General features: G+C 35.9%; 1 protein-coding gene across 1 annotated transcript in view; it reads left to right on the forward strand.

Annotated features, from left to right (window-relative positions):
* The window catches only part of SPON1 (spondin 1, extracellular matrix protein), a 201,241-nt gene that overhangs the window by 43,131 nt on the left and 130,376 nt on the right, over window positions 1-27,734 (forward strand). The window contains exons 4-5 of the mRNA XM_010563762.1: window positions 22,823-22,896; window positions 23,536-23,658. Coding sequence (XP_010562064.1) covers window positions 22,823-22,896; window positions 23,536-23,658 — 197 coding nt within the window. The remainder of the gene's footprint in view (window positions 1-22,822; window positions 22,897-23,535; window positions 23,659-27,734) is intronic.

A 27,734-nucleotide genomic window follows, 5' to 3' on the forward strand; every position in this document is an offset into this window, starting at 1 on the left:
AGGTTGTGTGTTAAAGTCTATATATGGAATTTTTTGAGATTTCCTTCAGTGATCAAGAAGACTCTTTTAGTGTTGCTGAGCTGTTTATCAGTAAAGCTATTTGCTTTTGCCCTTCGGACTGCCTCCCTCTTAGTTGCATAACAAATATTGCTTGAGGCACTTACTACTTCAGTAGTGTAATAATAAGGTGATGATGTTTTATACATCCTTTTAAAGATACAAGATTTAAACTTTAATCTAATAATGATATGCAATAACACAAGTTGATGGATTTTTTTTTTTTTTTTATTACTGTCCTAAGTAGAATTGCCATCACCAAAAATAAAGAACCAAGACCTATACTATTCTCACTGAAACTAAAACATCTGTGACTGAAGTTGGACTGAAGTGACTGAAGGGGCCTGCCTAGGCCTTGTCAGCAAAGCAATGTAGTAAAGTACCACCAACTGCAGGAACCTTGGTAAATGTTTCTTCTCTCTCCTCTCTGCTGGTCAAGTCATGCTGGATGTTCCACACTCTGGTTTTTACACTGTGAAGTACACACATTATTGTAGAAAACCCCAGAGATGCTCCAGAAATTAACACAGTCAGAACTGCAGTTCTGATGTTATACACGCAAAAGTATGAAATTGTCACTGCCTTAAAGAATGTACAGAGTATATCAGTGGCATACAACCTTCTCAGACTGCTGGATGTACATCAGTCGGGCCAACAAAACAATAAAGTGGCAATATAGAGTTAGATTAGCTGACTGGCACCAGTTCCCATAATCTGTTTGGGCAGCTAAAAGAACATCTTAGAAATTGAAGTTCATGGGGAATGGAAAAATTTTTGGTGTTATGACCGCCTATTTACAGTGCCTTGCGGGTATCTTACATGTGTGTGCTGGTGAAAGTGAAAGGAAGTTGTTAGGTACTTTCCAGTAAAAAATATGTGAAAAATACAAGCTTGCTCCCAATGGTTGCTTTATTGACCTCAGAGCGTAAGCAACTGCTCCATTCCCAAGGACAGTTCAAAGAAAGAATGAAACAGTCACCATTATTAGGAGTCGCTGATGCCAGAAATTAACATCATAATGTGGCATTTGTTTGCGCTGCAGTGCAGTCCTCCATGGAACCCTACATAGCAATCACTGATGTGGTTTTGGCATTAACAACATTTACATTTTTTCTTTTGTATGTAAAGCTTTGACCACATCTGAATTGGAGTTTACAGTCAGCAGTCTTCATAAACCTTCTTTATGGTGAGGTCCCATAGAATAGCATAGAACTGTTGGATGCAGTTTTCAAAATTATTCTGTCATTTGTGAGAGCTTTAATGATACAATAAAAACAAAAGTCTAAAAGCAGTTATTATTTTAAATAGTTAAGTCCATACTCATCATGGAAAAATTCTGAAACCTTGAACTTTAGAGGAAACAAAAGCCCTCTATTTTTCTTTTTTCTCTGTGTGATGGAGTGCAAGTAGCTTTTTACTATCAATACACATCTGTTTCAGTCCTTGGAGACTATCTGATCATTTTGTTTTATCATTTCCAAAACAGAATGGCAGCATTTTGGAGCCTGTTCTGAATCATAAGGATATACTTTTTCCTTTTCACTATGCCCTGGTCTACTGACTTCATTAAATAGAAAAGTTAAACGTAGTCACAAGTTAAACATAGCTGATCCATAAAAACTTATTATGGTTTTAGTGCCAAATATTAGGGTTTTCTAAATTTACAATGGTATAATTAAGTATAGGGGCTTCCAGGAAGTTTTTCATGGACTAGTACTGAGGTTTGGGAACACTTTTTTTTTTTTCATGGTCTGATACGTTTGATAGAAACACCTGATTACCCACATTTGGCTAGTAGTCTTCTCAATGCTTTCTAGGCATAGTGCACGTGATCAGTTTGGTTGTGACAAGCATAAAATGACACAGGCAAATGGTAATCTGTAGTTCTAGGGTTCAGTAAGGGATGCTAAAACTTTTGGCATGAGCATATATGTGTGTAATGCTAGCTTTCTGGGTGACTGCAAAATACAAAGTTTAGGAGAATAAACATACCTTTGAATTTGACTTATCATTGCTTTGCTTTCTAAAACAACTCTTTCTGTGTGAAAACTTAGAATTGGGGGGAAAAAGAAGAGGGAAAAGGATTAACAGATGATGTTGCATTGTAATTGCTTAGTCAAGAACAATTCATCCATTCTCTTCATTCCCACTAAGTGATGACAGCGAAATAGCCTAAAGGTTTGAATCCTTCCAGACTCTTTACTGAAACTGCCAGTGGACTGAATGTACTTCTGGGATGCAAACAATAAGTGAGGCTCTATTTGTCCAAATGTTTAAGCCTATGCTGGAGTCTCACTGAAGGCACAAGACAGAAATTGCTTAGATGTTACACACTGCTTGGGAGACCCTCAAGATTTAAGCCCTCTTTCCGCTTGCCTGATGTATGCTAGGAACATTGTGCAGCTAAATCCAATTATAGGAAGGTACACAGACTCTAGCATACCAGCTCTTAAAATTATTTCTGCAGATGGGTGGAATGGAGAAACAGCATATCACTTTGGGGTTGGCCCCAGACACTGCAAGACAATTTTAAGCACCTTGATTTTTAGAATGACCTAATGAAAATGGAGTGCATCGTTGGCTGTCAGATAGTATAGTCAGCCTCATCACCGCACTAGGTACTTGAATAGAAAGTTTTGCTATGTGGAACAAAGTTGTTGTAAAAAGATAAATCAACAGAATGCACTCAGATCTTACTTAGCAATAAGGATTCACTTGGCTGCCTCAGCATCTGTGTTAGCTTCAGAAGCTACCAAAATACCACCATAAGCAGGAAAGTGCTTACAATATCTTTCTTGCTTCTGTGGTTAAAGATATCTATTTGGACCATTCTGAGCTGTCAAGCTGTGTGCAGTCTACTTGTTTTCATGTTCACAATGCAGCATTTAATCTTTCTATCCCTATTTACTTTCTCTTGTTTCTTGTGATTGATTGGACACTAAGGTGCCATGCAGCAATATGGGAGGACCAGGTCATTTTCTTCATCATTTGATAAAAGATTCTGTTTTAAAGCTTAGTTACTAGCTTTCTGGGCTCTTCAGAATGCATTTGCTTTCTAGCATCTTTGAAAACCTACTGTTAAAACTTTCTTGAGAGAAATTTATAATTATTTTTGCTATGTGCAATTTATATAAAAACTAATTATAAAGACAATTGACCAGTGGCGGCGCCTGGTGGTATTTATACTATCACATGGAAGTGGAGACATTTTCAGGGGTTTAAACCCTGACTTGGTCAATCTGTTTTAATATTTTGTGTGTCTCATAATAAGTGAGTCTAAAAACTCTTTTAACTTTTTTTTTTTAAACCATTTTCTGCATGTAGACTGTCATGCTTGGTTTAGCATGTTCTACTTTTCAGCAAAAGTAGAACAGCACACCTACATTTTTTTGTTTTTATATCTGACAGCTAATATTTGGAGACTGTTTAATTCTGTAAAAAAACCCAACCAGCTAATGGAGATTTTATCTAGTTTAACAAGGAAAGTCTTAAATATGGATTTCAATTAGTGATTTATTCCACTGACAAAAAAAAGACTATAAGTGTTTATTAAAAGTTTCTTAGTAGTGATGGGGAATTACCTCTTTTAGGCCACTGTTAGCACTCAATTTCTAGATTCTGACTGGTTAGTTGTATTCCTCAAGATAAAGTGTCTCTGTTCAGTGTGGTACTGAACAGGTGGGTAAAGGTCTGACCTGTGCAATTGATGGAAAATACAGAACAAATAGTTTTCTGCAAGTACTTCTAGAATTCTGTAATATAAAACAAGAGTGAAGAAAATTTTGTAAATTGTCTTAGCTTGCCACATATTAAAATTTTATGGTAGGGAGAATCCTGTTAATATCCAAATTGATTATATCTGTCAGCTGGTGTAGATCTCATGAAGAGTCAAGTATTGCTAGATTGTAATTATCTTTTCCTCCTTTAGCATTTGGTGATTTTCGCTGAGTCTGAGATTAATTGTTAATGTAGTAAACGATGGCCAAATGCAGATAAGTTATATTCAATTTACCCTTTGGAAAAGAAACCACAGTTCTCTGATTGGCTCATTGAATAATTGAGTTCTCAGGCAATGGATGTGACTTGTATAGTAAATGTAACAAAAGTTCTTGCTGACAAGTTATTTATTTCTGCTATACATATCATGTTTAAACAACCAACAAATTAAAATCTGCTATCTGTAAATAGTGTTTATTACCATTACTACTTGCAGAAATCCACTGTATTCGTCATAACGTCTCTGCAGTTTGTTTCTGGAAACGTTTTCTGAGCCATCTTCAGGGAAATGTTTTATAATTTTCGGGGAAAAGTGTGAAACTTATTGTTTTTCTGCATATGTAATTCTCTTCATTATTTTAATTACATTGGGTTTTGCCTGTATGTAGTCAGAGAGTAGAGAAATTCTAGAGAATTGCAGTCTTCCAAATAAAAACTATGATATACTTAGTACATCAAGTATGTATTGGCAAAATCTTTTAGGTAGTTGTGCTATTGTAGCAAAGCTATCATACCTATGAGGACAACTTCAGTTCTAGTCCATGGGTCTACACCTTGGATACAATACTCAGTTTCAAACCTCTGTGTGGATTCTGGCAGTCGTCTTGCTCTTGAGCCTGCAAAGTTCTGAGGGCAAATGAACTCCAGCTAGAGCTTTTTGAACATGTACTTTTTAATGTCTTGTAACTTCAAGCATTATATTCATTCAGGTCACTTGGCATCTCACTCTGAGTAAACACTACGCTAAAATGTGATGTTGGAAAGACTAAAAGAAGAACCAAATGCAAAGGAACCAAATGTCACAAAACCCCACGAGTTCATAACTACGTATACATACCGAAACTGTCTTGATATGCAGCCAAATCTCTTCCCTACAGTCAAAACTCATGATGACATCCAACCAGAGTCCTTGGGCCAGAAACAGAGCACAAGGCATCTGGATCACAAAACCCACAAAACACAAGAGCAGCTTCTCTGGTGTGTAAATTAATATATGACCAACTCAATAATAGTGCGTTAAGAAAAATGTTTATCAGAAATGCCAAATTGAAATGGTCAGAATGAAATGCATTTCAGAACTAATCTCTCTTACTAAAAGTGTTGATGATATGATTCTCTGTCACAAAAACAAGTTGCACAAATTTGCTCCTACCAGAAAGAAGTTCCAGTTGTCAATGAGCTACAGAGTGGGTCTGCATCAGTCAGACTGCTTTAAATGGGTGGAAGCTACAGTGCTGCTTCTGAAATTATTGCCGGTCATATAAAAGGAACATTTGACAGATGATCACAGAATTGAACTTAAAAACCAATAAAGTAAAAAGAATGATGTGCAGTTAGACCTGACAAACTTCTGTGTTACTTTTCAGGCTTGTGCCAAGCTCCTCGTCAGTACTTATGAGGCTGCAGAGGGAGGAGAAGTGGGGCAAGGTTTTAAGTTATTCAAGTTATTAGACTAAGGTGATTAAGCAGTATAAGTAGATTCTTTGCTGCTCCCTGATGCTTTCACCCACCACTAAAACATTTTCTTTTCTTTGCTAGGCTGTACTTACCCCAATATGTGCAATTTTCCTTGATTTTTGGGGGGATACTTACCTGAGTAATATATAGCTCAAGTTTTTTTCCATGTGCTTAATTGGGTGTTTCTTTAAATGCTTTACATTCTTTATATTCTTTATATTCATCCTATTTGTTACAAAATGTGAAATATGATGAGTTTTTGCATGCTATTTTAGGATTCCTGAATATGTGAGGGTTTTATTTCTTGAAAAGGTGATTCATGGATTTGTACTTATTGAAAAATCACACTGTTTATTTTGAAGCAGATGAGCTACTAGTACATAGTTGAAGAGCTATGAGGAGTTCACTGTAAAATTATGCCTCCAAATATTCAAAGTGTAAAAACAAACCCCCCCCCCCCCCCCCGCTTTTTGAATTGGATATTAAGCTTGTTATTCAGTCTTTTCCATTTATCCTTTCAGTCTTCCTGTGTGATTGTCTGGATACTTAGATGTCAACAATTTTACCTGACTCTTTATCAGAATACTAATACTGGAACAGTTGAGCACAGTTACAAAGCATTTACTGAAAGCTTTCCATTATGACTAAATATAATGGCCAAGGAAAAATAGAGAGCAATCTGCCTTCCTTGCCTAGCAAAAGCTCTTGGTAACAATTATATGCTGTTTATGGAACAATAGAAGATAACAGTTCTTGTATTATAAATAGCTATATTGATTTTTTCCCAGTAGAATTAATGAGTCTTCTGCATGCAGAGAAATGATCAAAATTCCTATACTAATAGTTAAAAAAAAAAAATCTGTATCTTCCAGTTAACTACCACACGACAACAGCAGTAGCTTCTGAACTTCATTTTTGATAGAGATAATAGCAGTATAGCTTAATATGTCTTTGTGCATAGCTTAAATAATATATTTTGTGTAGACGCTTTCTGTATTTCTACACAATTAAGATAGCAATCTCGGATATCTCTGTGCATCCTAACAGCCCTTAGAACAAATACAATCTCTGATACATAGAAAATGTACTAATTTTCCATACGTGATTCTTTTGACCTGCTTTCATTTTTCCCCATTCTTCACTTTTAGGAGCTGATGTAACAGAAATGTGCACAGTTTTAAATGGCTAGGGACATAGATTGGAATTTAGCAGATTTGGGTCCATTCCTATCTTTCACAGTGGGTTATCATATACAGCTCAACATGTTTTTCAATGCTTCTGTTTCCTCAAAAGCAACTAGAGGCCAGTGACTCTTTATAAAACACTGCAAGATAGAATATTTTATGTTAGTATTGCACTATTCTAATTCTTTAAAAATAATTTAAATGTTTTCTTCATCTAGGTATTTTTTACTTTTTTTTTTTAAACAAATAGGACAAAAATTTAAACTTTGCAATGTAACTAACATACTGCCCTGTATTTCATTTTTTAGGCTAAACACCCACAGAGAGTTTACTTGTATTAGGAAGGAAGAATAACCTTCTGCATTTCTATATAGCTTCTATATATATAGCAGCTCTAATATTAGATTGTAAAAATGCATATTTGCATTTGAATATATACAGTAGCAGCCCCCTGGATCTACTGACTAAACACATCTACATTTAAAACAAAAATCCATTTCACTTTCATTTTCTCACAGATTTAATATTATTTCTTTAACTTCACAATGGGAGCACATGAATTTGGAAAGTGTTGTAAATGGATTTTCTTATAATTTTGTGTTTTTCTAAATAATCTTTTTTACAGCACAATTAATATAGTAATCCTATAAAATCTAGCTAGATTCATTCATATGCTGTTTTGTCTGCAAAGGCATAGTGTGGCAAAGCAGCTTAATGGTTTTGCTACTGAAAGATAGGTTTATTCTTTGAGGAGTGCAAAGCAATAGAAAAACAATGTGGGAGAAAAAAGAGTAAGGAGAGGATGATGGTCTTTCCCCTCGTTGTAGGGGGAATGTAGTTATGGCTTTATTATGAAAGATAATATTTTTAACTGTTTCACACTGTACCTTGGAAATGCCTATGATAATTTCATATTAAAAAAAAAATCAGCGTTATGGCACATTTTGTGGTAAATGGAAGCAACGTACAATTACTCTCATTGGTCCATATGGCTATTATTTTGCACAAATACTTGTATTTTTGTAAAACAAGCTGGTTTACAAAAAAATTAAAGATTGTGTCCTTTGTGCAGCAGGGTATGAATGCAGGCATTAGAAAAGTACAACATTTTATGATAAGACACTGATCTCTGTCCTCTTTTTGATCATCATTGCATTTTCTTGAGACTTTCTGGGGAAATACTGCAATTAAGATTAATCTTTAAGGTTAACAGTTGACACAAACTCAAACACAGAACTGATCAGACATTAACTGCATTGTCATTTGGTACTTTAGCAAAGATATATAGGATATTTAACACTTTCATTTTTATTTCTTGACAATTATACATGCCAAATTTCTTGGTCCTTCTAGATTCTCAACGCTGTTCTATGGATACTTATGTGTTTAAATTGTGTACTTGGAAAAATCATATGGAGTAGCAAGTCAGGTATAGTGCTTTCTAGTAATTCTAATTTCTGATACAAAACTTGAAGATAAATAGGGAAGCCATAGCAAATTATGTTAGGACTTCGGTGAAATACCCAAGTCTTACTGTCTGACAACAGTATGACAATAGGATGAACTATGATTGAGTTGCCCCTGTCCACCTCTGTTGTTCTTAAAAGTGGAGCCTTGGAAGTCCCCATAAGGAAGTGGTGCCAATACTTACCTGTCATTGCTACTGTCTGTTTTGCTAAAATGATTCCTCTGATGCCCCTTATTCTCAGGTGCTGTAATCCTCTTTTCAACCCATGCCTTCCTTCAGTCTTCTTTTCTCTAGGCTACTCAACCCCAACTGCTTCAATCTTCTTCCCCTTCTAGGTATCTGATTCTTCTCATTAGTCTTGTCTGGTCTTTCTCCAAATGATCCATATCCTTGAATTGTGGTACCCCAAACAGGACATTATAATCCTACAGATGCCTGACGTGACTCCACAGGGTCATAGAGAAAGTGCTTCCACTGTAGTGTTTGTTGTTTTTCATAAGAGAATAGTATTTACTTGTGTTAAACTTCTGATCCACTAGACTTCCTTCATTCTACTATCAAATACTTCTCTCATTGGCTTTTTCCTTTCTGTCTTTTTGCAAATAATAACTCTTATCTAAAACTAGGACTTTGTGTTTAACATTATTTAATTACAGCTTGATACTGTCTGCAGTCAATAACTTGTTCTCTCTTCCATCATTCAAGTTATTAATGAAAATACTGATGTATGCATAACTGCAGTGAACTTGAAACTCTTCAGTGAGTTCCAGCTGAGTTCTAAACATATGAAAAAGCAAATTCATTTGTTTTAAGCATATGAACGTTGCTGTCTAAAAATTTCTGCCATCTAATTCTGATGTAATTAATATGTAAGAGTTTTAAACAAAATTTTGAAAAAAAATCTGCTAGTTTGAAGTATCTGTGTATTTACAAATCTAAAGAGATGTATGAAAAATCAAGAAAATGTTTTTATTCAATAGTATTTTTTATTGACAAAATTTGTGTTAGAGATAAATCCTTAAAGAACTATTACATCTGTTTACATATTCTGGGAGGAAATGCAAAAGGATTTAAGACATGTAAGGAGGGAAGTTCTCTGAAGTATCTTGCACTGAAACCTAATTTTGTCTGAATTTTGCTCCCAGTAAATAAGGAAATAAAACAGTAAACTCTGATTTCTTTCTGGCCAAATCTCTAGTAAAGCCTGTATTTTCATAAATTTCAAGTAGTGGGATGAAAAAAAAATTACTCCATGATTTTCTTTTTGTTTGTTGTTTGTAAATGAAAATCATTGTTAATTTAGGAGCCTGACAGCTGTAGAACATTTGCCATTCGGCAGCAGCTGTCAGTAGCACTCACAGTTTATTTTACAAACAGATGTTTAATTTGACTTCAATGCCATTGTCAATTTTTGAGACGAAACAAAGAGAGGAAAGGAATAGAAATAATCATGATAGTCATAATTTGATTTCCTTTCATAACATAAAGCAGAGTCACTATTGATGACATCAAAAGTGTTTTCATTTTTTATTACTGAATGTTTTAAATCAGTTTTTTTTATAACTGCACAAACTGTAATTAAGCTTTCTCAATACATGGTAACTCATGTTGAGGAAGTGATTTGTCTTGTGTTAGGAACTGAAGGCATTATTCTAATGTAGTGTGCTACATTTTTAAATATCTATTTTATTTATGAATAAAAATGTCATACTATTTCTACAGTTTACAGATAAAGAGATTTTTGTCTCTATATTAAAACCAGGGCACCACTGTCATACAAACGTAATGTTTATGGTAGTATAATAGTATTCTCATTTCACATCAAAAAAAGTGAAGGACAAATTGGGTCCAGTAATGACGAAATGAGCTAATGAAAAAGCTAAGTAACATAATGTGGTTCATTTTTAATTTTAGTAACCAGTGATTTTTATCCAGTATGTGCCCAGTGGCTAGGAGGCTTTAATAAAATGTGCTGTTAGAATATCTTGGCAAGATCCTCCGTTATTCAAAATGTCTATAGACCCAGCCGAGAGTTGAAATTGGCAGTGTATGGTCTCAATCCTATAACACTTTGGCAATTCTTAGGTGTTACAGAGTCTCATTTAAATTAGTCATAAAGATGGCACATCTTACTGGTCATTTGCTTCTTCATAATACAATCTGTTCAGGTATTTCAAGATTATATATTTCTACGAGGGTATATCAGCAAATCTGCAGTTAAATTTAAGAAGCTATATTGGGTGTGCTGTTTTGTATGAAATTTTCTGTAGCAAAATTTTTCTAGCATGCAGAGTTCAATATTTGCTGAACTGTCTGCATGGCCACAAAAAATCTAGAACACCTCTGCATAGCACATTTTACAGTTAAAATTTCAAGCACAGCTATATTTCAGTATGAGAGGCAAATGGCTGAATTAACAAAGTGTCAGATTCTGCCATCCTTACTTATATTGAATAGTATTTAAAGTCTCATGTGGATTTAAATATATTAACTGGAGACTCTCTAAGAGTGACATATTATATAATTAGGGGTCTCAGAACCTGAACACGGTATTTATCTTGATTCTTTTTTTCCTATGAAGCACCACAAAATCAATTCTGAGTTGTTTCCTTAAAGAGGCAGCTACATGTATTACTGCAATTCTTTAGAAAGTATGAAAGGAAAAAGCCACCTAGGAAAGGAATTGTTCTCTGTGTAAATTGACTGTTGAATTGATTCGTGTTGTCTTTCTACTTATCTGGGATACGTAAAGGGATTTGTGAAAGGTTTGAAATATTAAATTCAATAATTGTGTGGGCCATTCCTTTCTTTTCCTTGCAGTAATTAGGTACCCACTTTTTCTATCTTTTCTACTTCATTAGACATGCATTAAGTATCTTTGCTATCTGAACAGTAGCAGTCTGAATGCTTTTTGCACTGCTTTCCTGTAGAAATGCATTTGTTGCTCAGTCAGTTCACTGCTTCAGCAGAATGTAGTTTAAAGTCTTGAAATGCACCAGAAAGCACACTTGATTTCTTTAATGGTTTCTGGGTTTTCATTTGCTGCAGAAAGGATAGGCTTGCAGATAGTGGCCTGTGTCTAGAGAAGGAATCATCTCTGTTCATTAGGAGGATAATGGGCTTGACACTCGCTCCCTGCAAAGACAGTGTATGTAGCCTGGTGATACCCTTAATATGTACCAACAACTCATTTAAGTTCTACAGATTACCTATCATAATGTTTCTTCCCATAGATTTCTCTGAAAATGGAATACACACTTGTTCTGTACATAGAAAAAAAGGTGTGCTCTCCCATGATGCAATTGCCTTGCAGTTGTTTCCTGAAGTAGATATACGATGAAACAAGGAACTTGTATACAGGATAGAAAAACGTTCCACAGTGCAGAGATAACGCTATGTATTAAGGTACCACCATTTCATGATGGTTCATAAAGAAATTGTCTTGTTCATCAGAGTTAATTTAGATAACAAATGCTAATGAATAGGCATTTATCTAATTTCTCCGAATAAATCGTGAGCAAAACTTTGTCTTCAATATAGTGAAGAAACACAAATATCTCTCCATTCTTCCTAGTTTTATAGCAGTGGTCTGTATTTCTGCACACATAGTTCTACTCAAAAAGTACTAAATATGTTCTGGCAAGTAAATAAAATAAATCTAAACTCGTGAAGGTGAGGCAAATTTCACAGGTTCTCAGGTATGTGTTTTCAGCATTGTCTTTTTCAGTAAGCCACTTGGCTCACCAAGAATTAAGTTTTAAGTGCTGTCCTTATAATTTTCTAGTTTTCCAGTGGCTACTCATGCATCAGAAGAAATTCAGGCTGTGATTCTCTTCTGATTAAGTGAAACTGAAGTTGGTAATTGATTTCAGTAGACGGTCAGTCAGTTCTCAACAGTGTCATCTCACAATCAACAGCAGCATAACATTGCAGGTCACACCTAGATTTTCAAAACACCCTCAACATCAGTGTATCTGGTAATTGTATGTGTTTAATTATCAAAGCATGTATTTTTTTCTGTCTTTTTTTCCTGTGTAACTGTTTGGTGAGAGCAAATGACTGCCTGCTATAAAAAAACGAAGTCAGACAGGTATACCCATGTTTTTTTGTCTCGAAGGTCAGGAGATTTGTTTTCCTTGTTGCTTCAGTTTCAGAATCTAAACCAACCATTGGAAAAGTTTAAATTGCACTGCTTGGGTGTGAATCTCAAAAACATAATCGATTCACCTATTTCCCATGCACATACCTGAAGGAGCACCCCTGCTTGTCTTTACAATGTCTGATCCCTTGCTCTATTTCCTCCTGCATCTCTAATCGCACTTGGTGTATCTCAATTATCCATGTTAAAACATCTCTCTCTCGGAGTTTTAATGAAGTTAAGCATCTAATTAACTGCACTTTTTTCCCAAATAAAACTTGGTAGGGCTGGATTCCAGCTCTTAGTCTATGCCTGCTTCTCAAAGCTGCTAACATGAATGGTAATTTATCATCTTAATCCTTTCCATTACTACTTACTACTGTTCACAATGCTCCTTTAATAGTTCTATTCATGTGCTCCCCTTGTCCTGATGATTGAGGGAGATACAGACTGTGTAGCTTTTGCTTAATCCCTGGTCCTTTAAGCATAGTTGTAATCACTTCCTCCATGAAATGATGACCTTTATCTACGTCAACAAGACTTCAGGAGCCCCACAGAGGCAAAAGGCTTCTTGATACTGTTGGTTTTTCTCCTTTCCCTGTTGCTGTATGTTGTTTTGTAGAAAAGGCTTCAAACCACCTTGAGAAGGAATCAGTCACTTCCAAGGAGTTTCATTACCCCAGACTGTTTTGGGGAGGTAATATATATAATCTCTATGTAATCACATCCACAGTCTGACAACCCACTGCTGCAGCAAAGAGATATGACTAGACTTTGTTCTTGCCTTTCCTATGTTCTTTTCCTAACACCTGTTTCTGTACATTTCAACATTGCTATTTCCTTAACCCTGAGAGTATTTTTCCGATTTTCATGTAGCATGTTTAGCAACTCTTTCTCTATTTGCTTTCTTGGTCCTTTTGTTTCTGCTGTGCTCTAGTAACCACCATTACTGTTGACTTCGTGTGTCCCAGGTCTGCTGCTGATTTAGCTGCTGAATCTCCCTTATCAATCTCGTTCAGCTTCCTGATTCTTACACCTTTGAGCCTTCAGATGTCTAATTCACAACTGATCCCCATGGCAATTCCCATGCTTATAAATCTCTTCTGCACCAGTCCTTATTAAAAAATAGTGCTCTCACCCAGCCTTTACCTTCTCCTAACCTATTCAAACATACAGTATGATGTTCCCTTCACACAATAATCTGAATCAGGTAAAATCACAATCGACCCAGCCTTTTGTTGTCTTTAAACTTCAAGGATTACTGTAGTCTGTTTGCTGGGCTGACCTGCTTAGAGTGTTCCTTGTATGTTGTCCCATTCAGGTTCAAGGCGCTCATGCTCTGGACACCATTTCCATCAATATACTTTGAAATTCCACCAGTGAACCAAAGGCGATTTGTGCAGTAACTTTGCACTGAAATCCTTCAAAATCTTCCTCAATCCCATGTGTAGGTGTTGTTTGTAGATGATTGGGCATTGACCTTCTGTTCCCATATTGATTAGGGCACAATAAAAGAAATCAGGTTACTGAAAGTTTCTGAGGCTGATCTGTGGTTCTTCAATATTAATATCTACAGAGCAATAGAAGTATTGGAAGCTCTGTGCTTCCCGTCAACGATCCTGGCAGAGTATAATTTAAAGGACACATCTTATTTGCATCATGAGAGTGGCAGTACATGTGACTTTTTAATTTTTGTATTGTCCAAGGAGCTGCTAAGCATTCCCAAACATAGGCTGAAGAGCACAGCTCTCGTATGGATATTTTTATGTATTCATAGATTACTGAGGCCAGCTTGCTTTATCTGTTGTAGCAAAACTGCTACCAGTGCTACTGGTGTGGCAGCTAATCAGACACAAGAAGGTTGTACTGAATTTGGCATTTTTAGGGCTGAAGCAGGAAGAGCAAATACTGTGCTGTACAGGTTCCTTGCCATTACATTCTCTAAAAATCTATGTACCAAAATTTTGCAACAATATTTGCTACAAATCCATACTGCAACTAATTTTTGCAATCAGAACAATTGTATGAACTAGAGACACTACCCTAACACTGTCCTCAGCCGCAAACTTGTTGCAGCAGACATTGAACAAAGAGTAAGAGAAGCTTGGTGAAAACCTCTCTAATGATGTAGAATAATTTCATCGATGAATTGATCATTCTTAGATAACTATGTGTTGCACAAGTAGGGTGGTCTTTCAGCTGTTCCTCAAATACCATTCCCATATACTGTACCTTCAGAATGAGGAAAGTGGAAAAGCTATAGATCACTTTTATTTTTATTGGTCTTTTCTTCTCTTTCATTTCTCTGCACTCATATCTTTCAGCGTAAACAACCAGTATCTCCTGGCACTAGCTGTCTGAATGTTCAGTAGGCTGCAGTCTCAGCTGTCAGCAAAAGCTCTTAGAAAAGCCCAGGTAGAAGAGATTCAGTTGTTACAGGTATTAATTCTTGAAAACTGAAACATATGTCTCAGCTGCACTAAGGAAATGGCAAGTCTCTTCTGATGGTTCCAGATCCAGTTCCCATGGATTTGTAGTGTCAGACTTATCCTCAAGTACTAAAGGTACTGCATCAAAATTAAACTTCTCTAGGCAAATACATTCATAATATTAAGGTCTCTTTTAAGAAGTAGTATTAAGCATTTTAATATCAAATCAAGTTAGCTTAGTTTCAGTGGGTGTTAATTTGTTCTGTTAATTGTGGCGCTTTTAACCTTCAGGCTCCTGTCAACTGAAATGAGGTGATGATTTTTCTGGATTTGAAAACATCAAATACTTTATCCCAATTTGGATTTCCACTACTGATTACCCAGTAATCAGTATTTTACAAGTGGGTGGACCTGGTTAAGATGTCACTCTTGACATATGATTTTTGTTTGTACAAGCAAATAATTTACTCATTAAAATATAACTTCAGTATATTGCTAGTCGACACCTCTTCCAAAGCAATAGTTGGAGAATGCGAGCTCTGATATTTTTGTTTTTATCTACAAATTCTCTTCCTTCCTTCCTGAATCCCTTAAGAATATTAAAGATTTAGAATAATATTTCTAAAGTTTTGGGGAATTTTTTCAAGCTTCATTAACTGGGCACTCATGCTGATATTTAGCTTTTACTTATTTTGCTTTTTAATACAATATATAAAAAAATGGGGTTTTTATCCCCCCAACCTGGAGTGGAGGAAGGTGGCTCAAGAGTACAAGGGAGTATGTGTAGGATATAAAGATTAAAAGAAATATTGTAAAAGGGCAAATATGCTTTTTACTGTGTCACAGCTGTCCATGCTTGCTGGGCAATAATGGCAAAACGAACAGAGGTCAAGCAGTGACAGCAAGGAACTTGACTGGTGAAGAGCAGCATACGTGGGAACGTTTGAAATGTAATCTTTGCCAGTGTGGTTTATTTTCTGCCATGTCCTGGCATAGCAAGTAAAGCAGCCTACAGACTGAAATGGGGGCATGGTTGCCTCTTTCTTTTCTTGCTTCTCTTGAACACCCAGAGGAGTCAGGTCTTTGAGTTCCCTGTGCAAGTGGGTGTCATACAGGTTGCATAGACCTTTTAAACAGAAATAAACCAATGTCTGATAAGTTTTTGTGGTTTTTTTTCATTTTTCATTTTGATTTTAGGATTTGTTAGTTAATACACAAGTGCTTTGCATCAGTTCTTATCACGTTAGCTCAATGAATATAGCTATCAGGTAATATGACTTTGGGCTCACTAGCTTGATAAAAACTACACTCCCACCGTTGATAGATTGTTTCCATCTACTATATGAAACCAGTACTTAGAATAACAAAATAAATATATCCTCCAACCATTCAGGCCTATCCAATCTTTTCTGACTTTTCTTTACAGTATAATTTATAATGCTTAGTTTTGAAATTCAAGGAGATGGTACTTGCTATAAAAAAAATGGTGGCTAGCAAAATACCTGGTGAAGATACAGCCCACAAATAGCAATGGGTATTAAGCAATGTGAAATTTTCTCAAGAGTCCTAGACAAACTCATTCTTTCATCTTTTTTGCCTTTGGTGGGTTTTGGGTTTTTTTGGGGTTTTTTTGCATGTAGTAGGTGTAGCATACATGTCAGAAATGATTTTGTCAGTATGAGTTTTTTTCCTGAAGATTTTAGATTTATTATTTATGTCTTGTGGCCATTCAAGCAAAGAACAGAGAGATTTTCTGAGGACAAATACAAGATAGCAGCATATATAATTGTGTTTTCCCTTAGAGCTTTTTGTTGTATTATATATGATGGTCAAATCAGTCCTCAAGTCAGTGAGCTCCTATGTATACATGTGATGGTAGATCTGAGTATGATATGAAGGACAACCAAAAGGATTTTGAAGCAAGAGCAAATTTGTAAGACAAATTTAGAGTACATTGCTCTTGCTGTGGGGTTTCTCTCAATTATATTTTCTGACAGTATGGGTGAAATGTTGAAAAAGAAGGATATTCTCATGTATACGTATGCACTGAAATTTTTAGAAGTGAGCAGCTTTTATTGTTTTTCATCTGACTAATCTATTAGAGAAAAGGCACTCATCCTGTGCAGGGATGTAAATGTTGAATTATGGCAACATTGATAAACTTCACATGAATATTACTGTGTTTTATCCAGCATCAAATATCAGGTCTGGTTGGTTTGCTCAAACTGTATTAACAACATACTTAAAACCAACCAAATGAACAAAATGACAACAAAAAAACTCGCATCACCTGTGTTAGGTCCCGAGTTAGGCATCAAGAAAGAAATAATTTCATGTAAGTTTTTAATATTCCTGACCCTTGTCAGTGACAGCTGATGAAAAAATTAGGTTCTGGTGTAGAGGGAGCTTGTTCCTTGGTGAGACAGTACAGTTTCCTAGTTGAAAATTATTTTGAAGAATGTAGTTGTCAAATACCTTAGCAGTGTAAAACTTGATGGGCATCTAATGGCTAAAGGGTTGTATATGCTTTCAGAGGAATTTTAATTTATTTTTAATTAGAGTCTCCTAAATATTGGAAAGAGATGTAAATGCTGTTGGTAAACTTCTGGGAGTTTGCACATTTCCTGACCTTGTAAGTGCTTGACAGAAATATAGGGTTGGTTTTTTGTAAGACAACACAGAAGGAAATAAAATGAGAAAGTCCTAAATAATGCATTAGAATCACAAAATCTGCTAACACCAACAAAATTACAGTAGATGTAAATATGTGGTTTTCACCTCACTTTCTAGTGCTAAGGTAAATGATACATTTAGAAATTCTTTCTCTCCAAAAGACAAAACCAAAAAAGCAAACGAACTTAACATCCTGTTAGGTATAATTTTTCTCAGTACCTTTCTGGGGTGAGAAATAACTTATAATAATGTAATTAAACCAGTAAGGCATGGAGTAATTAAAATTTTGATGGCTGGAAGGGCAAGGCAAGGTTAACTTACAAGTAATATAGAGCAGATAAAGTTTCTTATCTGCAATCCAGTAGTTTATGATTATTTTTCAATATCCAGGTGAAACTTAGGGTATCCTCACCAGCTCTGGCAAAAAGTATTTTATTAAAATGCAACTCTAATATTGTAGTTAATGGTTTTGATGTAAGCTTAAAATATGTCATAGGAACAATTCCTATAGATCCTCTTCCTTACTTCTTTTGTCACATCATGACACCCACAGAGGCAATTTATAATAAGAGTATTTATGTTGATGCTAAGATTTGACAAAAAGTAAGGAAGATGATCTAAAGCTGTTTCTATGGAAGAAAGAAAATAAAAATAAAACCCACCCCCCTCTCTTTCTGGTATGACTTGGAGCATTCCCAAGCCTGCTCTGAATTTTTAAGCTTTATGACATTTCCTGTTTGTTAATATCCCAAATGCAATTTATGTGACTTTGGTAGAGATTTTCACAGCAGGATGGTACAACCATTGTGGAACTGTGCTGGAAAGGGACCTTCTTATTCCAAGGAATTCTTTCAGGGCAGGTCTCAACTCCCCTCGTGCTCAGATGTGGTCTGACCAAACTGAGACAGGACAGACGCTCTGACCTTGTATCAAACCTACAACATTCTGAAGTAGTATTGCCAAAACAGATATTACAGAAGCTACCAGATATTCCTTGATCTTGCTGAGAGAACTACAAACCAGAAATAATGAGTAACATTTTTAGATTTTTTTTTTTTTTAAACAAAACCAGGTGCTGCTAGCTGTATATATGCCTGTAACATAAGGTTTTGCTCCTTAGTTTGGTGATGGAAAAGCTTTAACTCAAACCCAGAAGCATCACTTGGAAGATAATGGGAACCAAACAGATTTTTTGAGTCATATTTGTTTCCTTTTTCTTTTTTATTCCATGGTATGCTAACAGCCAAAGAGAGAAGTAAGTCAATTAAAGATTCACTTAAATCTGTTAACATGTAGGGGAAAGTAGTCGGATCTCCCCTTCCTATAAAGTCCAGACAGCACTGGATATTGGCACTGGCGGGAAGGATTTATGCAGACTAAGCAGATGTGTACCTTGTATAAATTCTTAAAAGCTTTCTTACCTCTCTCTAAAAGTTAGCCATTCTATTTTTGAGCTGTTTTTGTAAGCCTCAAATCCAAAGGAAAGAATCCTTAGTCCAAATCAGAACTTTTATAGAGGAATAAAACTTGTTGAGGAAAAAAAAAAAGAGAGAGAATGAGAACAAAAGGTAGTGATAAAACTAGGCAAATACACTGATCAGATACTTTGGTCTGTCTTCAATTTAGAAGCTGATTATTAAAACAATGAATATTTTAAAATTAAATTAACATGTTTCTGAGTATTTGTGAAGTTGTGTGTCTGCTTTTGGTATTTATGCAGCTGTCTAATATACCAATCCTGTTCCACTTGGAATCAGTAACAAAAATCCCATTTAGATTATTGGCTCCACATATAATTTCAAACACAGCTGAAGAGACAATGACTCAGAAAGCTGTGAAGCTTTTGCTGTTAGAAAAGGAACTGTTCCCTTGACATTTCAGAGTGACAAGCTAACTGCAGCACAAAGAATAATATAAGTACACTTCAGGCTTCAAACAATCTTTCTACATTTTATTTCTAAAATAACTGCTTCTGAAATTAAATACTCATATCTTTGTTATCTGTAGATTTGGGAGTGCCTTTATCAAGCAGCTGGTTTCTTGTTTGTTATGATATTCTAAGTGGTTTTGGGGGGGGTGGTTGGTTTTTTGTGGTTGGGGGTTTTTTTTGTTGGGTTTTTTTTTTTTTTGAGTAAGCCTTGGAAAACCTGTTCTTTAAAATGATATTTAAAGCACAGGATCATAGAATAGTTTAGGTTGTAAGTGACCTTTGGAAGTCATTTAGTCCACCTGCCTGCTTGAAGTAGGTGTTATTACATTGGGTAGGCTGAGTAGGGTGCTCAGGTATGTGTCTGATCAAGTTCTGAATATCTCCCGGGGTGCAGATTGCACAACCTGTCTAGGCAGCCTGTTCCAGTGTTTGATTGCTTTGACCATCCTTGTGGTGAGAGAGATTTTCCTTGTATCTGCATGGCATTTCTTGTGTCCCCACTTGTCTGTTGCCTTGCATCCTACCACCATGCACTTCTGAGAAGCATCTGGTTCTACCTATTCTGTATCCTTCCGATAGGTAGTTGAAGACAACAAGCAGTAAGATCCTTCCTTTGTATTTTCTTCTTTAGACTGAGTGAACTCAGTTCTCTCAGCCTCTCCTCAGACATCAGGGGCTCCATTCCTCTAATCATCTTGATGTACCTTTACTGGACTTTCTCTAGTAATGTGATGTCTGTGTTTAACTGGGCAGCCCCAAACTGGCTGTGATTAATACTCCAGATGTGGTCTCACATGTACCAAATGGAGAGGAAGAAATCACGTTCCTTGACCAGGTTGCTACACTTTTGCTTGAAACCACCAAGGAGGCTGGTGGCTGCCTTGGCGGCAATGGCGTGCTGCTGGCTCATGGTCAGCTTGTCCACCAGGACCCCCAAAATCTTTTCTGCAAAGCTGCTCTCTGGCTAGCAGGTGCCCTGTACTCTACTGTTGTAACTGCATTATTCCATCCTATGTGCAAGACTTTGCCTTTGACTTTTCATGGGGTTCGTGCTAACCTATTTCTCACGCCTGTTGGGATCTGCCTGTCTAAATAGTAGCCTTCCCCTCCAGCATGTCAACGGCTCCCCCAGTTTAGTATCATCTGCAAACTTGTTGAGGTTGCATTCCGCCCCTTCATCCAGGACATTGGTGAAGATGCTATTGGCCCTAGTATCAATCCTGGAAGATGGCTGCTGGTAACTGGCCAGTGTATAAGAAATTAAAGCATCTTCACAATATGTGAGTTGTGACAATGCATATACATTTCAGCTCAGGTTGCTGTTACTTTGCATTTTATTAATTATCCTATGCAACTGTTTTCCAGTTTTATGGTACAGTGTTTGAAAAACCATGATTGATGTTGTATCAAAAATTGTATGTGTTTCACTGAGTCTGTGTGAAAGTATTAGTTCTCAGTTGCAGTGTAACATCCAAAAAGTCTTTAACGTTGTCCTTATTTTCAATGTGAAGGCTGGAAAAACTAAGGTAGCATGCCACTGTCACAGGCTGGCCATTGGGCTCATATTCTTGCTAGTAGTTGTTTTGGCGGTTTTGTTTGTTTTATTTTTTCCCCTCGTTTCTTGTTAGAAACCCTGAAAAAGATTTCTCAGAAAGCTTTCATTCTGCTTCTCCTATACTTGGTCAGTCTCTTCTGGCACCATTTAAATTGTCCCGTGTCAGTTCTCATATTAATAAAAGACAGATTTAAGTAACTCTAGGTTTCATTCACTTTCTATTGTTACAGGCTCATATTTACCCCAAGTGTGAACATTCCCTTATGAAGATGAGGCCTAGGAGTTCCCCTTCACCAAATACTGGCTGATCATTTCCTTGCTTTTTGTAAAATTGAGTCTTGCTCTTCTCTGTTTCATGCTGTTTTTTCACAGCCTTGGTTGGTTGCCTGTATTGTCCTTTACCACATCTTCCTTTAGAAGATGCCAGCCCTATTAAGGATGAGAGCAAGCTGTAGTTTCTGTACCCTTTCCAGTCTGATCTAGCTTTAAGAGGTTTACAAACCCCAGTTATTCTCCTGGGTGCTTTATAATGTGAAATGAAGGATTCCTTCCTCTCCTACTCTGACCTTGTATCTTGGCAAAGAAAGCACAGTAAAACTGCATCTTATTTTTGATAATTTTATGGGGTGGGACATTGTCAGAAAAAGGTTTGCATGACTACAGTAACAATTCTAAGCATATACAGTCTTATTTTTCTTCTCACTTCAACGGGTATGAGTGAGGAGTAACTCTTGAGAGATCAAGATAATTATTTAACCGAAAAGTTGAGGTAAGACAAGAATCTGGTCCTTGCTATTTAGAGTTTTAAATACGAGTGATAGTAAAAAAAATGTTGCTAGAAGAATGTGCTCCCTTACTGGTAAACATAGAAGAGTGCCGGCTCCCAAAGCATGTTCTCCTCAGAAAACTCTCTGTCCAAAGAATGTCTTTGAATTTAACCAAATTCTGTTTTCTTATAGAAAGAAGATAAAGTTTACATGTGAATTAAATTTTTATAGTTAAAAAATGGTCAAAGAAGCTAGTTAAGTTTATTTAGGACTAGAAAGGGTCACCTGAGCCATTTGAACATATTTTCCAGTTGATTATTGGTTTTGACATTTACCATATGGTAGTTATGATACCAATCTGCAACAAGAACTTGGGCTTGGCGCTTTGCTGACTTGAAGATCTTTGATGCAAAATTCAATTCATGGTCTCTCAGATGGAAGGCTAAAAATCAGCTAAATTTCAGCTGTACAATTCCAGCTGTAAAAAATAAAATTGCATAGTAAGTCTGGTTTTTCCCTGTATAGCTTCCAGATTCAACCTCCCTGCCCCACCCCAAACTGAGGCTTATAAACTTACATTTTGTTTGAATTATAAGCCTTTATAAAATATATTAGATTTAATTAATTTTAAAGTGGTTTGTCTTTTGGAAGCTTTGAATTGTTTTTAAAGACTTTAGCTTATGCTAACTCTTTTTCTGACTTCTGTTTTACATGATAATTGCACCGAATTGCTGTCATATGTCAGAAGTATTTATCTCTTCAGAATGCCATGTAATTTCCTACAAACAGCTGCTTGCTTTAGCTGTGCTATTTTTCTGAAATCAAATATAATTTCTGTATTTTAATATAAGATTTGATTGAAATATCGAATATTCAGTTGACCGTCATGCAGTTCAAGAGTGCAGATCCTCACCATATGACTATGATAACTTCTTTAAAGGTAATAACATTCCAAGTTTCTGTAAAATGTGATGAAATTCAAGTGCAAGTGGAAATAAAAATATCCTATTTGTAGTCTTGTATTGTGTATATATACTGTCAGAAGAGGGAAATATGCCTAGGTCTGAGCAGTCCCGTTCTGTCCTTTTGCTACTTTATCATGCTTTTTCTTCTTCCTTTAAGAAACAAATATATTTGAAACTTTTTTTTTTTTTTTTTACTTTATAGAGCCAGTATTGTGCAGAAGCGCATAATTTATTTTCAAGATGAGGGTTCTCTCACCAAAAAAATTTGTGAACAAGGTAAGGTAAAGTAAAACATCCTTCTGACCTTGTAATGTTCTACATATTTCTCTTAACTCGTTATATCAAACTAAAATTTTGAGGCCTGGAACAGTTTCATCCAGGTTCAAATTTGGGATCTTCCATTCAATTATGTCCATCCTTCCTTCCTCTAAATGTGATTTTTGCAACTTTTTACCTGGTCTTCATGTGAAAGCCGTTTGTCTCCAGGGCGCTTAGTTTATTGAATCCTGGGCTATTTCATCCTTTCCTAAACCTAAGCATTGCAGTTGGTTATTGCATCCCACTGGAGAATTTATATGCTTTGGCTGTCCAGAAATTTCAAGCCTATTGTGTTTAGAGATAAAGTGCGGTTTTGTCTATATCAGATAAGAACCAGAAACAAATCCGTTTTGAATCTGAAGACAACTGAAATAGTACAGCCTTCTTATTGAAAAATGTAGATTTAAATCATTACATCCACTTATAAATATGACCCAGGTATTTCAAGGTTCTAGTTTAGTCTAGTGTAGCCCAACTTAAAAAAATAACGTGTTTAAGTCAGATTTAGTTACTGGAATATTTATTATGGCAACTTTGCTGTCATCTGTTGATTTTGAGTTGTAACTGTTTTCAATGGGTGCCTTGCTGCTTTTTCAGACTCAGCCTCAGAAGGTGTGACTGACAAACCAATTCTAGACTGTTGTGCCTGTGGAACGGCCAAATACAGGCTAACTTTTTATGGAAACTGGTCAGAAAAAACACACCCCAAAGATTTTCCACGTAAGTATCATTCTTCTACTATTGTTGTACCATACGGAGACTGTGAAGATGTTGGAGCTTATTGTATGACACAACAGTACTTATTTACAGCTCTCCAGTGTAAATTATGACATATATGGAATACTGCTAATGTTCAGTATTGAAAATCCATGGATCTTTCTGTGAATGCTATACATTACAAATAAATTCTATTGATTTGCCTGACAGTTTGCACTGAGGTGTGTATGAGATCACATTTTCAAGATTTCTTTGTGGTGAGAAAAGGTTACTTTTTCAAGCTTAGACTGGCTTATAATGTAAAGCTAGGAAATGAGATTTTAAGAAAAAATGCCACAAAGGATGGGCAACACACTAACGTTTTGATTTACAACCATGCCAATCTAGTCTGTATGTTTTCCTTCAAAGTCTTTTGAAAGATTCTGGTTAGTTTTGGTGAGCCCTGAATCTTGCTGCCCAAGGACATTAATGAGATATATAGACCTTAGAGTATTCCATCTTCTTTGTCTTTGTTGGTTGAATAGACAGACAAAATACACATTCTGAGCTTTGCCTGTCTGGATTTTTAAAGTTTCTGAACTACGGAATCAGTATTCTTGTTGCAATAACCCAAATAACTGTAAAAAGCTAAAGTTACAAAAATATGTGTATTATGCATTTGTTCTTTCATTACTGATTCCACAGTCTGTGGCAATAAAGGCTAGGAAATTATTTGAGAACGTGAATCACATTTACTGGTCTTTCAACTTTGTTATGTTGTCTGTGGCTGATGTTTATTATGTAGACTTTATATGTAGATTTTTAAAAATTTTATTGCTGTTATTGTCACAGTGTCGGAATATCATCATATAACTCAAATATGGTTTGTGTGTCAATCAGCTCATAGTTTTAACAGCCTAAGCAGTATTGCAATTTTAAATTGAATGTAGCATTGTTTAAATATTATTTGTCAGCATAATACATGGGAGATAAAATAAGCCAAAACCAATAATTGCAGGAATGCTCTTTTAGGCTATTGGATGATTTATATATTGCTGAGTGTGACACTTTTTATGCATTATTTGTGTGGATTCAGCTGGTGGTTAGAAATAAGGTATGAGAAAATGATTGAAAACTATAAAGTTACTTGACTTAATGATGTAATATTGGGGATAAATGGCCTTTTCTTTTAAATCCAAGTGAGTGAACACATGAAGAGCATGTGTGCATGACTGAAAGTAAGCAAGTTGCAATAGTTTGCCACAATAGTGGACTCTGTAACTGGGGAGAGAGCAGTCTACAAACTGGTGAATTATATTAATGTTCTACTTAACTGGAAAAGTGAAAAGATAACTGTATAATACTAGCAGTATTAAGCCCTGTAATAACAGCTGCTAAGATTTTACATTGAAATTTCTGAAAGTTCAGAAAAAGGTCTCATCCAGATGTAGTGATATTAAAAATGAAAACTCATCATCAACATTATTCTTCAAAATATTGAACTTGTGCAGTAATTACATTAAAACAAAATGTTACACATGATGGACTGTGGTAAATCACTGATTATTTGCCAAGTCATCACATAAAAAATTCGGCTGTACTCTTACAGCACCAGTATGGCTGAAATCAAAAGCAGATCATAAAACTTATATTCTGTATCTTTTCTTTAACTTACTCTCTGGCTTGCTTTAAAAAACATTAAATAATATGTACTTCGTTGCTTAGCTTTTCTCCAAAGAACTGCTTTTGCCAAGTAAAGTATTTTCTTTTGCTATTACGCAGAAATGTTTCTGGAAGGTACAGTGCAAAACTTTTAATTCTGGGAAACTATTTTGAGGTTTTCACAGATTCCATGAAGGAGGAATAATATTACGTTTATTATACCAGTGCAATTAAAATACGTCTGTTCCATTAAATTTAAAAGCATATTGTCTGTTTAGGAGTTACCAGACGCACCTACTCTATAAGGCACTGCTTAGAATGAAACCACTGCAACACAATCTTGTTCTGAGTGTGCCAACCGTAGAGTGAATGGAGAGAGGTGTACCACAGCTGTAGAAAGGGTTCAAAAACTAATTCTCAAAATAATTTTGCTTTCGTGGATCTCAGACTGAAAAAAATATTTTTTTTTTTCTGATTTGCAAACTGAAGCTTACAAAAGCGAGCACGCCTTTCAGGTAATTTTTGCAAGTTATGTCAACTCCTGATAATAGGACTAGTGGAAGCTGAGTATTTAATTTGTTATTAAATCTGGTTCAAGGGGATCTATTAAATTTCCTAACACATTTTGCCACTCAAAGATTTGTATTCACATATGCCCTGTGACTTAAAAGCATTTATTCTCTTTGGGTATTACCCATATATGATAATAGAAATATATATGCTCTCCATCATGATTTTGTATGGCACATCTATGAAGTATGTCAGAGGATACATCCTCATGTTGCGATGACACCTTGATCTTTATGCAAAAATACACATCTAAGAGTGTAAATTGAGAAATTACTCATACAAAAAAGAAGTGAAATAACACCATTGGAAAGCTGTCAGTATTCTGTTTGCTGTCTTAAGGATTGGATAGTGATGTTGGACTGGTGATGCAAAATAGCTCTGGCCTTGTACTGCTCAGACTATTTCATGTAGAGAAGTTTCTTTGATGTTTAGAGGAAAAGGCATAAGAAATATTGAGTTGCCTCTTTGTTCTCATAAAAAATGGGAGGCTCAAGGTGAGAAGTGAAACATTTGCAAATGTTGCACAGGTTTTTGTAAAAAGTTGAGAGTAGATGTGGTATACTTTGAACAGCTCATTTGGGCAAGTAGGTAGGCCAGGTGCTTTCTCTGCAGAGCCAGTATCTTTAGGCCGAGGTGTTTGGTGGAAGAGGCTGGACTCTGATTACAAAGACATCAGATGTTCTTGTCCTGTTTAGGATAGGGAGTGTGAGAAGCTTTGCAGCACATGGAACAATTAATTATCCATTTTACTAAAGAGTTAAAGGCACGCTGGTTCCTCTCTATAGTGATACATTTTTCTTTTGTAGGGGACTATGTGGAACCTTCTCTCTCAATAAGTTTCACAAAGTGTCACGTACTCTGTTTCAGGGAAAGCTGCTATCTACTTGTGAGATAGTTAGACCTGTGTGCTAGGAAGAAAGAATGGGCAAAACTGGTGGTCCCATCGCTGGAGCTGAATGACAGTATCTCTGTGGTTTGACAAGGTGCCAGTGTATATTTAAGGACCAATTACTAGATCTTAGATCAAGAAACCATGTTCTGACAGTGTAGTCTCTTCAGCTATTACCTCTGGGGGAGGGGAGGTTTAGTTTTGTTTCTTCTTCATTTGGGGCTCAATTACTGATTAGCTTTAATCAATTCTGAAAACATCAAGCCTGCTACAATTCGGATATCATTAGTCCAAGTTTAGCATTAAGGAAACTATGGAGGTTCTGTTTGCTGTGTTGCTAGGCCATCTCCCTCATCTATTCTGCTTGCTATGCTTTTCTAGCTTTTTTCCCCCTACCATTGGTGTTCATTTTTTTATTTCTATTCTATTTTGTCTTCTCCTGTGATTAGGTTCCTGCATCTGACTTTATTCAATTCTCTACACTGTCTTTTTCAATTTCATTGTCCTACCTTTCACATCTTAAATTTGCATTCCTTTTGTTTACTTCATTATTCATTTTTCATTCCTTTATTCTGGTTTTCAGCTGTTTTTACTGCTGCTCTCTACCTTTTGCATTGCAAAGAAAAATGTTAAGTATTGTCTCACTCCATCATTCTGCCTCCCTCATCTCCTACAGTCTTTGCATTGTTACCAGACTGCTTATGTGAGCAGTTCATTTTCTCATCCTTTTCCTTTAAGCCCATATCTTTGCAGAGTGTTATTTGACTTAAGTGAATTAATTTTTATTTCCAGTACTGCGGGACTTCTGTGACTCCTTATTTCTGCTCGATTCTCTTTTCAATTCCATCTGACTTCTCTAACATTTTCTCTTTAAATTTCTACATTTTTTTTCTTTTTCTGTTCAACAAGACAAGAAACAAGAACAGGAATCCTTTTGCCTAGCTCTACAACTCTTACACTATGAGAAATTTCAGCAAGC

Source organism: Haliaeetus leucocephalus, unplaced genomic scaffold, assembly GCF_000737465.1.
Source record: "Haliaeetus leucocephalus isolate CR32 unplaced genomic scaffold, Haliaeetus_leucocephalus-4.0 Scaffold173, whole genome shotgun sequence".
Lineage (NCBI taxonomy): Eukaryota > Metazoa > Chordata > Aves > Accipitriformes > Accipitridae > Haliaeetus > Haliaeetus leucocephalus.